Source organism: Fukomys damarensis, unplaced genomic scaffold, assembly GCF_012274545.1.
Source record: "Fukomys damarensis isolate Sample0158 unplaced genomic scaffold, DMR_v1.0_HiC HiC_scaffold_22, whole genome shotgun sequence".
Lineage (NCBI taxonomy): Eukaryota > Metazoa > Chordata > Mammalia > Rodentia > Bathyergidae > Fukomys > Fukomys damarensis.
The window spans coordinates 4,804,182-4,817,322 of record NW_022900934.1 but is presented as its reverse complement, the minus strand read 5'-3'; the positions used below and the strand labels follow the sequence as shown (position 1 = coordinate 4,817,322).

General features: G+C 40.9%; 1 protein-coding gene across 1 annotated transcript in view; it reads left to right on the top strand.

Moving 5' to 3' along the window:
- The window catches only part of Rab22a (RAB22A, member RAS oncogene family), a 51,835-nt gene that overhangs the window by 26,108 nt on the left and 12,586 nt on the right, over window positions 1–13,141 (top strand). Inside the window, exon 3 of the mRNA XM_033766973.1 lies at window positions 5,439–5,520. Within this exon, the coding sequence (XP_033622864.1) occupies window positions 5,439–5,520 (82 nt within the window). The remainder of the gene's footprint in view (window positions 1–5,438; window positions 5,521–13,141) is intronic.

Genomic DNA, 13,141 nt, shown 5'->3' with positions numbered 1-13,141 from the left:
CAGGCAAGATTTAAAGTATTTATAAGTTATGGTCTTTTGTTACTTTTTAAGAGTACTGAATTATTCACCTCCCAAAGGTACTATTTACCATTACAAGGATGACAGTATCATATGTGCCATTCCAGGAAAAAGCCTCAGAAGTAGAGAGGTTCTTGAATGTGATGTTATAGCACATCTGTATTCCAAGAGAGCTGAACAAGTAACTGCAGTTAGTGTAAAGAAAACTTTAAACACCCTGTAGCATGTATTTTCATTAGGAACACGTACTCTGACCAAAGATCATGACTGTTTGATATGCATGGAAGTCATATTTTTGGAATGTCATGAAAAATGAAGAAGTATATGAAAGGCATTCAAGCTTTAGGAAATAATGCTAGTAGGGATTTTAGATTAAAGTGGTAATAAGATCTGCCTAGCCAGACTGAAGAGAGACAGTTTAGTAGTGAAAAATAAGGCTATCAGACAAGTAAATGGCAGGCTGGAAAATAAAAATGTATCATGTGAATGGCAGGGAGCCACTGCCTGTTTTTCAAAAAGCAAGATATTGAAGTTATCATACCCTTCACATCATTTAACTTGAACATTAAGGAGTTTGAGCGACAGTAGAAGGGAAAAATTGTAGTAATCCTGCCCAAAGATTAGGGCCCACTTTATGAATTTATGTCAGAGGTTGAGGTTCAAGTGTAGATTAAATATAAAGTTTGAAGGGAGGGCAGGGGTAAGGGGAAAAAATGAGAATCAAGACTTGTCATGTAGAGGTACAAGATCCCAACAATGAATGTAACTGTACTGTATCCCTAAAATGTACCAATACACTCAATTAAAGCTGAAAAAAAAATAAATAAAGTAAAGAACCAGACAGCTCTTCTGCGAAATTGGATGCAAGTAACAAAGGACAAAGAATAGTTGCAGACTAGTTTCTGTTCTGTAGAAGGAAACAATGTTCTAACACAGAACTCTGAACTTGAGGTGACTGTGTGGCTAAGATGGAAGTAAGCCCTGTTTCATGATGTTAAGTGTGATAAAGTATCTACATTATGTAGCTAAGCTAAAGTCAGTCAGATTGAAAAACTCAACAGAGAAGACAAGACTGGAGCTGCGGCCAGAGATTCCCTGCTAGTTCAGTGGGACAGGCCCAGAGCTCAGTGTGGATCACTTGAGAGGCAGAACGTGCAGCACCCCTTCCCAAGTCTGCCCGAGTCCAGGGTGTTACTGCTACGTATAAGAACCAAGTCAAACGCTCTGAAGAAAGAAGTGGTTCTTATAGATGTGATAGCTCAAGGAGCAGAGATGCCTGTTGCTTTCAAGAGACATTGTGGGGCACAGAGGTGCGAGAGATGTGATTATCTTACCCTCGCTGCCTGAGCTCAGAGGTGGGAAGCAGCTCCTGATTCAGTCAGTACACAGTTAGCAGCAGAGATAAACCCATACACAAAGTGCAGTGACTTCTCAAAATTCCAGAGGTCTGAGTGCTGGGGGAACACAGTGGCTAGATTTTACTTGTGGCCTGTTGGCCAGGGTAGGGGTTGGAGCTAAGAGGGTCGAGAACCCAGGTAGGATCCTGGATGTAGTCAGAACACCCTACCCTACTTGATCCACTACCCTCATGCTGTAGACACCACACTCGGAGCTACAGTTAAAAAGACAAAGTCTCTAATCTTGACTCTTTACCTGCACTTGATTGGTGGTACTCACTTTATGCTTCAGGAGTTGTTGGAGTAAGTAGTTTATGGGCACCACAGCAAATGTGGATTAGAGTTTTAAGATAGCAAGGAGGAGAGATGAGGAATCCCTATTACAGCAAATTCCTTATCCCTTATGAAGCTTAGAGTTCTCATGGGTGAGTTAGACATTGAGCAGATTTTTTTAAAAATTAAATGAACTGATCAAGCCATTTTAGTGGGAAATGTGTTAAGAAATGGAATCAGATAGGAAGCTGCCTGATTTGGGTGCATGTCCCAGACTTCTGTGAGCATTAACATTTGAGCTGAGATCTAAAGAACAAGGACATGTATCCAGAGGCCAGTGGGGAAGCAATCAGTGAGAAGTGAAAATGGGGACTATTGGAAGGATTTCAGGCTGGGAGGAAGAGAACAGTTTGATGACTACAGTAGGCCAGGCCAGATGTGCTGGGTTCATGAACCAGAATGGCAGTGATGTGTGAACAGAGGGTAAGACATCTTAAAAATGGGAATCATGCTGGTGTTAGTAGAAATTCAGCCCTTATCAAGTTGGGAGTGTCAACCAGGAAATCCTGTTGGAAGCCAGAAGACTTGTGATCTGTTTTTAAGAGCACGTTGGAACAAGCTGGTGCCCTGGGGAAGAAGGTAACAGAGTGGCAGGGAGCTGGAACGTAGGCATAAGACTGTGGCATAAGTTCTGCTTGGGTAGGAGGGTTCTTAAGAGACAGCCCAGCCGACACAGTGTAGAATCTTCTTGCTTTGTGTACCAGTGTACACTCTACCACCAGGTAACGGAAGCATGTGGAGAGGCTGTCGGGGCTTTTCCAGGCAGCTGAGACAAGGCACACAAAATTGCTGTAGAGCTAGTAGTGTGGGCAGGTGATGCCAATGACAGAAGGACAAGAAGCCAACAGAGAGACCCAAAGAGAGAACTTTGGCCACAAGGGTGGACCAGGGTGGTCCAGGGTCAAAATAGAAGCTAATCCTTTAGTCATTTTGATTACCTGTTGTCTGTCTCATAACTCAGTGATAAAAGTTTGCTTTTATTAGAGGCGAATGATTGGCAAGTAGGTTGGACTTCAGTGAGTTCTAATTCTACAATGAAACATTTCCTTTTAATTATTGTGTCTACCTTTGTCAGTTTTTGGTCTGCTTGAAGTGTACTTCTCTGGTCCTTTGAGCAAACAGGATCAATGCATTGAATGCACCGATTCTGTGAAAGGGCTTCTGTGGATGCCTGTTGCTAGACTTCAGTACAACTCCACTGCCATCACTGATTACAAAGTGATGAGAGAGTTACAAAGTCCAAACTTTCCTGGAGCTGCCCTTAATGATAATAATAATAATACCATGTAGAGATACAGAGCTTTACAATTATAGAGCACTTCCACATACATCGTCTAATTTGATCTTTGCAATAAACAGTGCTCTTTGAATTCTTGAATCTTTCCTGTGTGAGAATATTTGCACAACCGGATTTAATTACAGGGAGTTGCCAACAGTTTCTTGGTACAGCAACCATTTATTGAGTGTCTTCTATGCACAGGTCACTTCACTAAGGACACCAAGGGCAAATTTTCAGGAAATAAATATCTAATAAAAAACACCTATCCAGTAAATACAATCTTGCCTCCTAATTCATTTTCCTTTCCCTATCACTGTCATTCTTTTGAAAGCTAGTTTCTGTACTGTAAGTTTATATAAATATCTCTAGGAATTCGTTATATCAGAGTTAAAGTTTTTAAAACTAAGAATTCTGATACCCTTCTAAGCTTGGTGATTCTTCCAGAAATCATTCTAGTAGACTTGCATTTTGTTGAAGATTATTTCTCACTTGAATCTCAACAAAAATATTTCAGACTCCCAACATGTCTAAAAATGCCTGTTGACTTCATTGTCTTGATTGAATCGATTGGGGTATGGTTCAAGAATACAGCTGAGCCCCTGGCCCCAAAAAGCTTGTTATCCAATAAGGAGAAAAAAAAAAAAAAAGACCTGTTGGTTCTGTGAACTGAACTGGATGGGGATGCTGTCTAGAGACGGGGAGAGAAAAGATTTCCCAGGAGACTGCTGTCTAGGTGAGGTGGGGGACGGAAGATAGTATGGGAGCCAGGTCCAGTAGCAGGGTAGCCCTCTTCAAGCTGTATTTAGAAACCCCCAGAGTATCTGGGCACCTGTGGGCCACTGACTCCACAGAAAATACACAGGCTTTGAGGTCTTACTGAATATCCTCCAAAAAGTAGGGGATCCCTAAATTAATAGGAACCTCTGCCTTCAGTGAGCTAGGTGACCCACAAATCATGGCTCCTTCCTCCTTCAAGGGCTGGGTGAGACTCTGAAGCCCAGGATTGAACCTCAGCTGTGAAATCTATTTTAAGCCAGATATGGTAGTGCATGCCTAAAATCCCAATATTCTGGGAGGTTGAGGCAGGTAGATCATAAATTCAAGCCCAGCCTGGGCAATTTAATGAGACATTGTCCCAAAATTTAAAAAGGGGCTAGAGTGTAGCTCATGTGAAGGCCCTGGGAACCCAGTACCACCACCAAAAAGAAAACGGGAATTCAGGGAAGAAGGGAAAAGGGATGGGGGCAGGGGACAACACCTGTTCTGTTGATGAAACTACATGGGGTGACCAGGTGCTGAGGATGCATCAGGTCACCTTGGGGCAGCTGTTGCTTCACCAGATGTCTTCCTGCTTATTCCTAGGCATCTTAACTTTATTAACTTCAGTGAGACACTGTTCAGCCATTTATGTGAGCAGGTGGTTTGGAAATTGGAGGACAAACCCTAGATATATATTTTTTTTTTTTTTAACTAGTGCACACATTTCCTAGATACATTGAGCTTTAGAAAGTTTTCTCATAACATCTTTTTTTGGTACCAGGGATCGAACTTGGGCCCTTGCACTTGTGAGGCAGGTGGACTGAGCCAAATCCCCAGCCCTCACTCAGCATCTGTTAAAATAATAACTCCGGTGTTTTATGAAGAAGACTAACGTCTGAATTACCAAGCTCTCTCTCTTAATTCTTCAGATACGGAGCTTAAGCAATCAAAAGCCCAAGAACTCTTCCTTGTTTCTGTTGGGCAGATTTGCCTAACACTTTTTTGTTTTGACAGAGAATGTACAGCCAGCATCTCAGCATCTCATAAATACTCCAGAGAAGAACACAATTACGGTGTGGTATGGAGCTGGGAGTTTGAGATTAAGTCTAAGTGATCTTCCCGACTGGGGCTGGAAACGTGCTTTAAATAACTGTATTCTGATCATTCAGGTCTCTCTTTATAGGGCATCTTTTATGACCAAGACTGTCCAATACCAAAATGAGCTACATAAATTCCTAATCTGGGATACAGCTGGACAAACGAGTAAGTGCACTTGTGAGGCAGGTGGACTGAGCCAAATCCCCAGCCCTCACTCAGCATCTGTTAAAATAATAACTCCGGTGTTTTATGAAGAAGACTAACGTCTGAATTACCAAGCTCTCTCTCTTAATTCTTCAGATACGGAGCTTAAGCAATCAAAAGCCCAAGAACTCTTCCTTGTTTCTGTTGGGCAGATTTGCCTAACACTTTTTTGTTTTGACAGAGAATGTACAGCCAGCATCTCAGCATCTCATAAATACTCCAGAGAAGAACACAATTACGGTGTGGTATGGAGCTGGGAGTTTGAGATTAAGTCTAAGTGATCTTCCCGACTGGGGCTGGAAACGTGCTTTAAATAACTGTATTCTGATCATTCAGGTCTCTCTTTATAGGGCATCTTTTATGACCAAGACTGTCCAATACCAAAATGAGCTACATAAATTCCTAATCTGGGATACAGCTGGACAAGAACGAGTAAGTCTCTCTTTAATTTACTGTGTGTTTTTCTGAGGCCCAAACCAAATTAAAGCTCCAACTGAACTGTCAGTGTCCCTGTCATTTCACGTTACTCACGTCTTTTCTACACGCCAGAGACACATTTATTCCCATTTGCGTAGGCCAGCCTTTTTCTTTTCAATTAGAGCAGCAAAGTCCACTGATGGAGAAAGTGATAATGGGCACTGAGGGCTTTTTTATACTTTTTAGTGTCTTAAAGTAAATGCTGACTAACAGGCCTGATAAAATCCCACTCGAGCATTAGTGTGTAATTTAGGCCTTCACTTCTCCAGTAAAGATATAAAAGAATTAGTGGTAAAAAGGGAGAGTTAAGCACAACTCATTTGTACGCCTTTTAAAAATTAAAGAGGGAACTTTACAGTATATAAAGTTGGAGATTTAAGTGCAACGGATGAGCTAACATAGTGCCTTGCGTAGATACTTACTAAATGCCTGGTGATAAAATTGACCACAGTGGATATCTGCCTAAGGAGGAGCTTAATCCACAGTGGGGTTGGCTGCAGCAGCATGGGCCAGATGGGATTTATTTCAGCCCACCCAAATCAGAAGGGTTTGGGAATGGAACATGCTTCCTGCCTCATCACCTCAGCCCTGAGTCCCATTTCACTGCCGAGGTGCCTGTGGTGGCCACCCCATTATTCAGCTGCCATTTAATTTTGTTTTCAAATAGTGCTATAAAAATAGAGCATCTGATGGATGCACAGTGCTATCTTAAGCTCTTGAAAGTATACCAGAAGTCATCAGGAAAAACTGTCATCATGGTCTTATCTAAGACAACATAGATATTGTGTATGGTATAAAGTCTGACAAAAATCCTCACAGACAGATGGAGGAAAACAAAACAAGCCATTACTGTTGTCCTACATGTAGACACTCTATATTTGTACAGATTTAATGTCTTAAGTTCGCTTTGTTTGGTTTCTTCTGTTTTTAATGCTGGATGTTATGCTCCCATCCAGTTACTCATCTGAGATACATCTGCTTGTGGTCCTCCAAACTCCACTCCTTCTGTGCTGATATTGTGTGTCTAGATTGGAACATTCAGGACTGCTGGACCTTTTGGTAACCATCACTTTTCAGTCTTTTAGAGGTGTTAGTTACCAGAGTCCTCCTGCTATATAGCTGTACCACAGCCCTGGGATCTGACCTATTAGCTACAAACTCACCAGACTCTTCCTCCTAGTAATGTATGTGCACTTCCACTAAATCCCAAGTTCAGTTACCTTTTACAGATACTTGATGGTGCAGCAAAGCCCTCATCATAAAGAATCATGCTGGAATATAGATGCTATTGTGCTTTCATCAGAGTCTTTCCTAGGGTACACAGTGATATATAACACCCCTTTTTCTGGAACATGATAAATAACCCAAGGGTATATACCCCTCCCTTTCTGCTGGCATGATTTCAGGTGTCTGTGAAGTTCTATAATCAGCTGGTTTGGGTGCCTCTTTTTTGCCTACTTCTAATTGATCTGAGATGTGACCCAACCTCCCCACCACCTTGAGCACAATCCTACAGCCCAGTGCTGGACAGACAATGGTCTTGAGGCCAGGCCAGGGGCAGGGGCCCTGGCCAAGTGTTGCTGGGCAGAAGCCCATGTCCAGGGTTCCCAAATTACAAGGCATTAGGGAAGCTAAACACCTGATAGCTCATCGCAGATTGTTTACAATTCAGGGACAATCATGTAAGACATATCTTTGAGCTCATTCTGGGTCAAGGACTGCCCATTTTTCCTGGGCGAGGCTTCAAGGCCCTGAATGTGCCACCTACAGCCAGACTTATTTCACCTCTTCCCACCATTCTGTCCTCTAGTACCAAACTGCTTTAGATCTCTAGCATGCCATACAGTCTTACAGTCTCTTACCCTTCCTTCCACCTTTTGTGTGGAAAACTGTTTGGCCTTCAGAGCCCACTTCTATTAGCACCTGAAGGGGGACTTTCCTAACCACCTATGTTGTTCAGATGAGTAGCCATGTTGCCATATACCCATGTTGCTCAAACCTAAATCTGTAGGTTGTCTTCGGGTCTTGATATGTCTGTTGTCTACATATACAGTGGTGCCTCTGTTCACGAACACTTTTGTTTGCGAACTCTGTGTCAGGTGACAAACATGACTGGGCTATCTCTTTCCTGCAGTAACATGGACGTGGCCATCTTTTGCAGAATTGTGGAATGAATTAAGTTCATGAACCAAGATACCACTGTATCTGAGATACCTTAAGTTCTCCATCTCTACTGCTAATGCACTGTTCTCAGCTACCTTTCACTCTCAGGTTTTCCTGTAGCCTTTTAACTGTTCTCCCTTCTTTCTCTGTAGCCAGCCCTGACTCATATATCATTTCTCACAGGACCTAGAGTCTTTTGGAAACATAAATTAAGCCCTGTTGTGTTCCTACCAGTATCTTTCAGTAATTGACCACTGCTCTTTTTCTCTGGCCACACTCTGAAGAAGATGGCAGAGGCCACATGGCCCCTGTACTTCGCTCCTGAGGACCCTCCCAGCCCATGCTCACTCCTTCCACTGTGTCCCAGCCCTCTATCCTCCTTGCAGGTCCTCAACAGGCTTTGCCATCAGGTCTTTGTGTGAGTTGGTCCTTCTCACTGGACCTCTTCTTTCCTCCATTCACAGGTTCCTCATCAGCTTTTTGTCTCAGATTGAATGTTCCATTCTCAGAGTTTTCCCCAACCTCTCTGTCCCTAAGCTAGGGTCTCCATCTTTGCTTCTATTCAGTTTCCTCAAGACACTCATTACCAATTGTAATTAGCTCTCCATCTTCTTACCTTTATTGAGTATCTGTCTTCCTAGACTGTAAACTTCAAGAATTGGACCACAGTGACTCATTCACTACTATACTCCCAGCCCCAACACAGAGCCTGACATAAAGCTCATGTTCAGATACTGGTTGGATATATCAGGAAATAAATTCTCTGTATCCTGAATAGTCTTTGATTGCTCTCATTGTGCAATTGTCACCTGTTCCCTTACTTATCTGCATTCCATTAGACCGAGCTCCTTGGGGCAGGGACAGTCCTCTGTCTCTCTGAGCCACGGGCACATGGTGTTGATGCCAGTAGATCATGCCAACCAGTTGCTGTCCTACTTAGGCATAGATAGAGCCTATACCTACTTTGACCATGTGAGTAGAGGATGCCTCATACTAGCTTTCTGGGGTTTACATGTCCATTATTTGTTCCCTATAGTTAGGAAATTCATAATGAAACCAAAAATGTTATAAAATGGGAACCCTTTTTGATATCCTCCCCACGTGACCCTCGCATCTGTTGTAACACAGGTTTGACAGATTGGTTATCTTCCTGATAACCAGTAGGTTGCAAAGTGATTTTATTAAGTCAATGAAAGTGATTTTAGATAATATTTTTAATATGATATGAAGCCCTTGACCATAAGTATCTTGTTTAATAGAGAGACATACTGATCAGAATGCTGATATAGGTGCTCAGAAGATAATTAGTTTATATATCAAAGGGTAAAGAGAGGCCATGGGAAAATTGACAGCACCTTCAAGTATTTTTGTAGAAACTGCCATTTTTATGGTAGAACTATGAGAGTCCAATGTGAAGTGAAGGATGTCATACTGTGCTAGCATGTAGTTTTATCAGAAGAATCACTGTCAAGTTATCAATTAACTGTGATTCAGTGTTCATCCAAAAATTAGCTCCTGGATGTAAAAATAAATCTAAGTTTTTTCAACTTTCATGATTTTAAACTTCTTTTCTCAAGGAGGTCTTTATGAGTCCCTTTTTGTTCATGTTATTTGCAGTCCTGAATGAGTTTGTTTTGTCACATTTTCCTGCCAAGTATCCTTCACTGACAAAGGCTTCAACAGCCCCGTTAAGACAGACACAGCTCACACATACATGAGAACCATGACCATGTACCATCAGTACACCATCACTGTAGCAAAACATTTCAAATGCTTGCCGTCTCCATGTGATGACCTAGAAAAAAAGCTCCTTAACCAGATTCACACAGACACTGCATCCAGACCCTAAGGATTTACATCCCTGCATCTTAATATGGTTTCTCCTTATGGCTGTTTCTTCAGAGGTCAGCATACCAGGAAAGCACACACCCATTTATTGTCACGGAAGTCATGTAGGACATTGTTCACATATTTAAAATCAGAAATAAGTAAAGTGGCTTGGGATCACCTGGTGCTCGGGCCAACAGACCTGGCCCTCGGGCCAAATCCAACTTGCTGCCTATTTTTGTAAGTCGAAGTTTTATTGGAACATAACCATACTTGTTTGTTTCTATTTTGTTTGTGCCTCATTTCACTCTGTAGTAGCAGAGACGAGTAGTTAGAGCAGAAGTCTTGTGGCCCAAAAGCTGAAACTATTTACTCTATACTGCATGCCAGAAAGTTTGCAATCTGTGGCCAGATTCGAAGCACAGATGTGCTGGGATCTTTTGAGTCTCTTTATATGCTTTTGTCTTTCTTTATACCAAAAAGAGTTTCAATGTCAGTAGCAGAAATGTGGCTTATAACAGCCCGGCCCTCCCACAGACAGCAATTATATATAATATATAAACTCAGGATGAAACTTTTTTAAAAAATGACTATTTAAAAGTACTGTAGAACAACTAAATGCAGACAAGAACTGAAAAAGGGACCAACATTAGGCACAGTCTCCATGTCTTTGCAACTTTTCCCCAGTTGACACTCCCTAGTCCAGTGGTGGTGAGCCTCCTCCACCGTGCCACAGCACAGGCAGAGCCCTCTCAGTTGGCACACAAGCCAACCCCAGTAGCCAAGCATCAGAGAGCAGTTGTTTTTTAAAACTAAAACCTCAGTGTTCAGGTTTAATTGCAGCGTTGGCACTTTGTAATAAATAAGTCAGTTTTGAGTTGCAGTTTGGATACTCAATCTCTAGAAGATTCACCATCACTGCCCTAGTCAGCATGGCTCAGATTTGGTAGGACACAAGCAGAAAGCCTATCTTTTTAGCCTGTTATGTTTGAAGACAAAGTTTGGGACTGCTAGTGCAGCTGGAAAAAGAGGAGACAAATCCCCAAAAAGATCCTTATAGCAAGGAGGGAAGCCCCCAAAATCTGTTTATAAATTCCTCTCAAATCTTTGACTAACCCCAAATTATGATTGTACAGGAAGGACATTACAAAATGCAGTAGAAACCAATAGGTAGAAAGGTGACAAGACTGAGCAGAATTACCTCTTGTTGCCCATAATAGCAGAGCTAAAGCTTGGACTTTGAATCCAGTCCTGTCACATTAGAGGGGATTAGTAGACACCTTGGGGATTCCATTGAAACCTCAGAAGGAGTAGAGATCAATAGCAAACCAAAATAGACACACCCTAACAATTTGTGAAGCCAGTCTCGACATGACTGGCCAGTAGCAACACCTTTTACAGCAGATAGTAGAGACTTCCAAGTCTGGTGCATCTGTCAGAGTCCTTGTACATATGAACGGGAAAAGAGGGCCAGTGAGTTGCAGCAAACCCCCAAACAACACAGGTGTTAGGTATGCAGACACAAAATTAAAAGTACATCTTAAATATGTCCAAAGATTTAAAGAAAAGGTATCAACTATTAACTACAAATGGGAAATCTCACACAAAATGGAAACTAATAAAGAATTAAATAGAAATACTAAAACTGAAAACCACAGTAGCTAAGATGAAAACATTAATCAGAAGAACACAGGAAAAGGGGTAGGAAAGTACGGACAGAGTCTCAAACTAGGGACAAATTCAACTAATCTGACATACATGTAATTTGAGACATGGTAGGAATAAAGAGATAAGGACAGGGAAAAAAATTTTTTTCAAGAAATAATGGCTGGCTGAAATCGTCCCAAATTTGTTGAGACTGACAACTCACAAAGCCAAGTTGAGCAAACCTCTAAGTACAACAGAAACTACATATAGGTATATTGTAGTCAAATTACTGAAAACCAAAGATAAAAAGAAAATCTAAAGCAACTAGAGATAGCAGATGCATTATGTACAAGAAAACCATATGGATGACGTCTGGCTTCCCACAGAAACAGTGGCAACCAGAAGTTGCTGTTAGAAGCACGGTACGTTTCATATTTTGAAAGCAGGAGGAAAGAATCCTGCCAGTCTACCAAAAATACCTTTCAAATATGAAGTCAAAATAAAAAAACAAGAACTAAGAGGATTCAGCAAAGCAGCCCCAGGAAGCTTTTCAGAACAAACAGAAATGATGTCAGATGGTCATTCAGGTCTAGGTTCATAGGAAGAAGTAATAAGCACAGGAAATGGTAAATTCAGAAGTCCTAGGATTAAAGGAAGGGAGGAGATTGGAGAAAAAAGAAAAATCAAGATATGTATATGTACAAATTCCCTATGATGCATGTGACTGTTATGTATATCTAAAATATACCAGTAAAATTCTTTAAAAATATGGTAATTTTAGAAGTTAAAAAATTGTTTTTTTATCAATTTTAAAAGACAGTTGATTATTTAATTCAAAAATTATAACATTGGATTGTACAACTTATATAGAGATTTAAGATATTTGACAACAGTAGCATAAAGAACATGGGATAAAAGGAATTACACTTGCCAGGTTTGGTGGCACAATGCTGTAATCTTAGCACTCTGGAGGCTGAGACAGGATAATCACTGTAAATTTCGGACACTGTCTCCAAAAAAAAAAAAAAAAAAAAGGAATTACACTATTGCCAAGGTGAAGTGATAGTGTTTTCAACTCTAAGTAGACTGTAGAAAAATGTATATTGTACTTAAAAGAACAACCATGTAAAAGATGAGAATCTAACTAAAAAGCCAATAGAAGCACTAATAATTTTAAATTGAATACTAAACTATAATCAATGCAAAATAGAAAAGGAAAGAAAGAACAGGAATTTAAAAAGAAATAGAACAACTTTAAAACAAAATGATAGACCTAAATCCAAGTACAGTAAATAAATAAGATATAAAGGAACTAAAAAGTCCACACAAAGGCAGAGGTTGTCAGATTGTACCAAAAAAGCAGCATGCAACTGTGTGGTTAAAGATTATTTTATATATAAAAACAAAGATGGGCTGAGTGGCCAACACCTGTAATCCCAGCTACTCAGGAGGCTCAGGTGGGAAGATCACAAAGTTCTAACACAGCTGGGGCAACTTAGGGACTTCCTGAGAGCCTGTCTCCAAATAAAAAGATCTGGGTATATAGCACAGTGCAAATGTGCTGGGCCCACTCTCCAGTACTGCCAATTAAAAAGGGGGCGGGGGAAGAGTTGAAAATAAGAGAATGGGAAAAGATACACTGTGCAAATCATAAGCAAAATGAACCCATTGTGGTTGTGTTCATAGCTATAAACAGACTTGGAAAACAAGGGTTATTGGAATTTTCTGTGTTTTTCTTTCTTGGTGGATAATGCTTACATGAATGTATTATCAGATAATACACTTAAGATTTTTGCCTTTCTCTGTGTGAAATTTACCAGTTTGAAAAAAGAAAAAAATGGGGGCCGGGGATTTAGCTCAGTGGTTTCGCCACCTGCCTTGCAAGCACAAGGACCCAAGTTCAATCCTCGTTACCACCAAAAAAAAAAAAAAAAAAAAA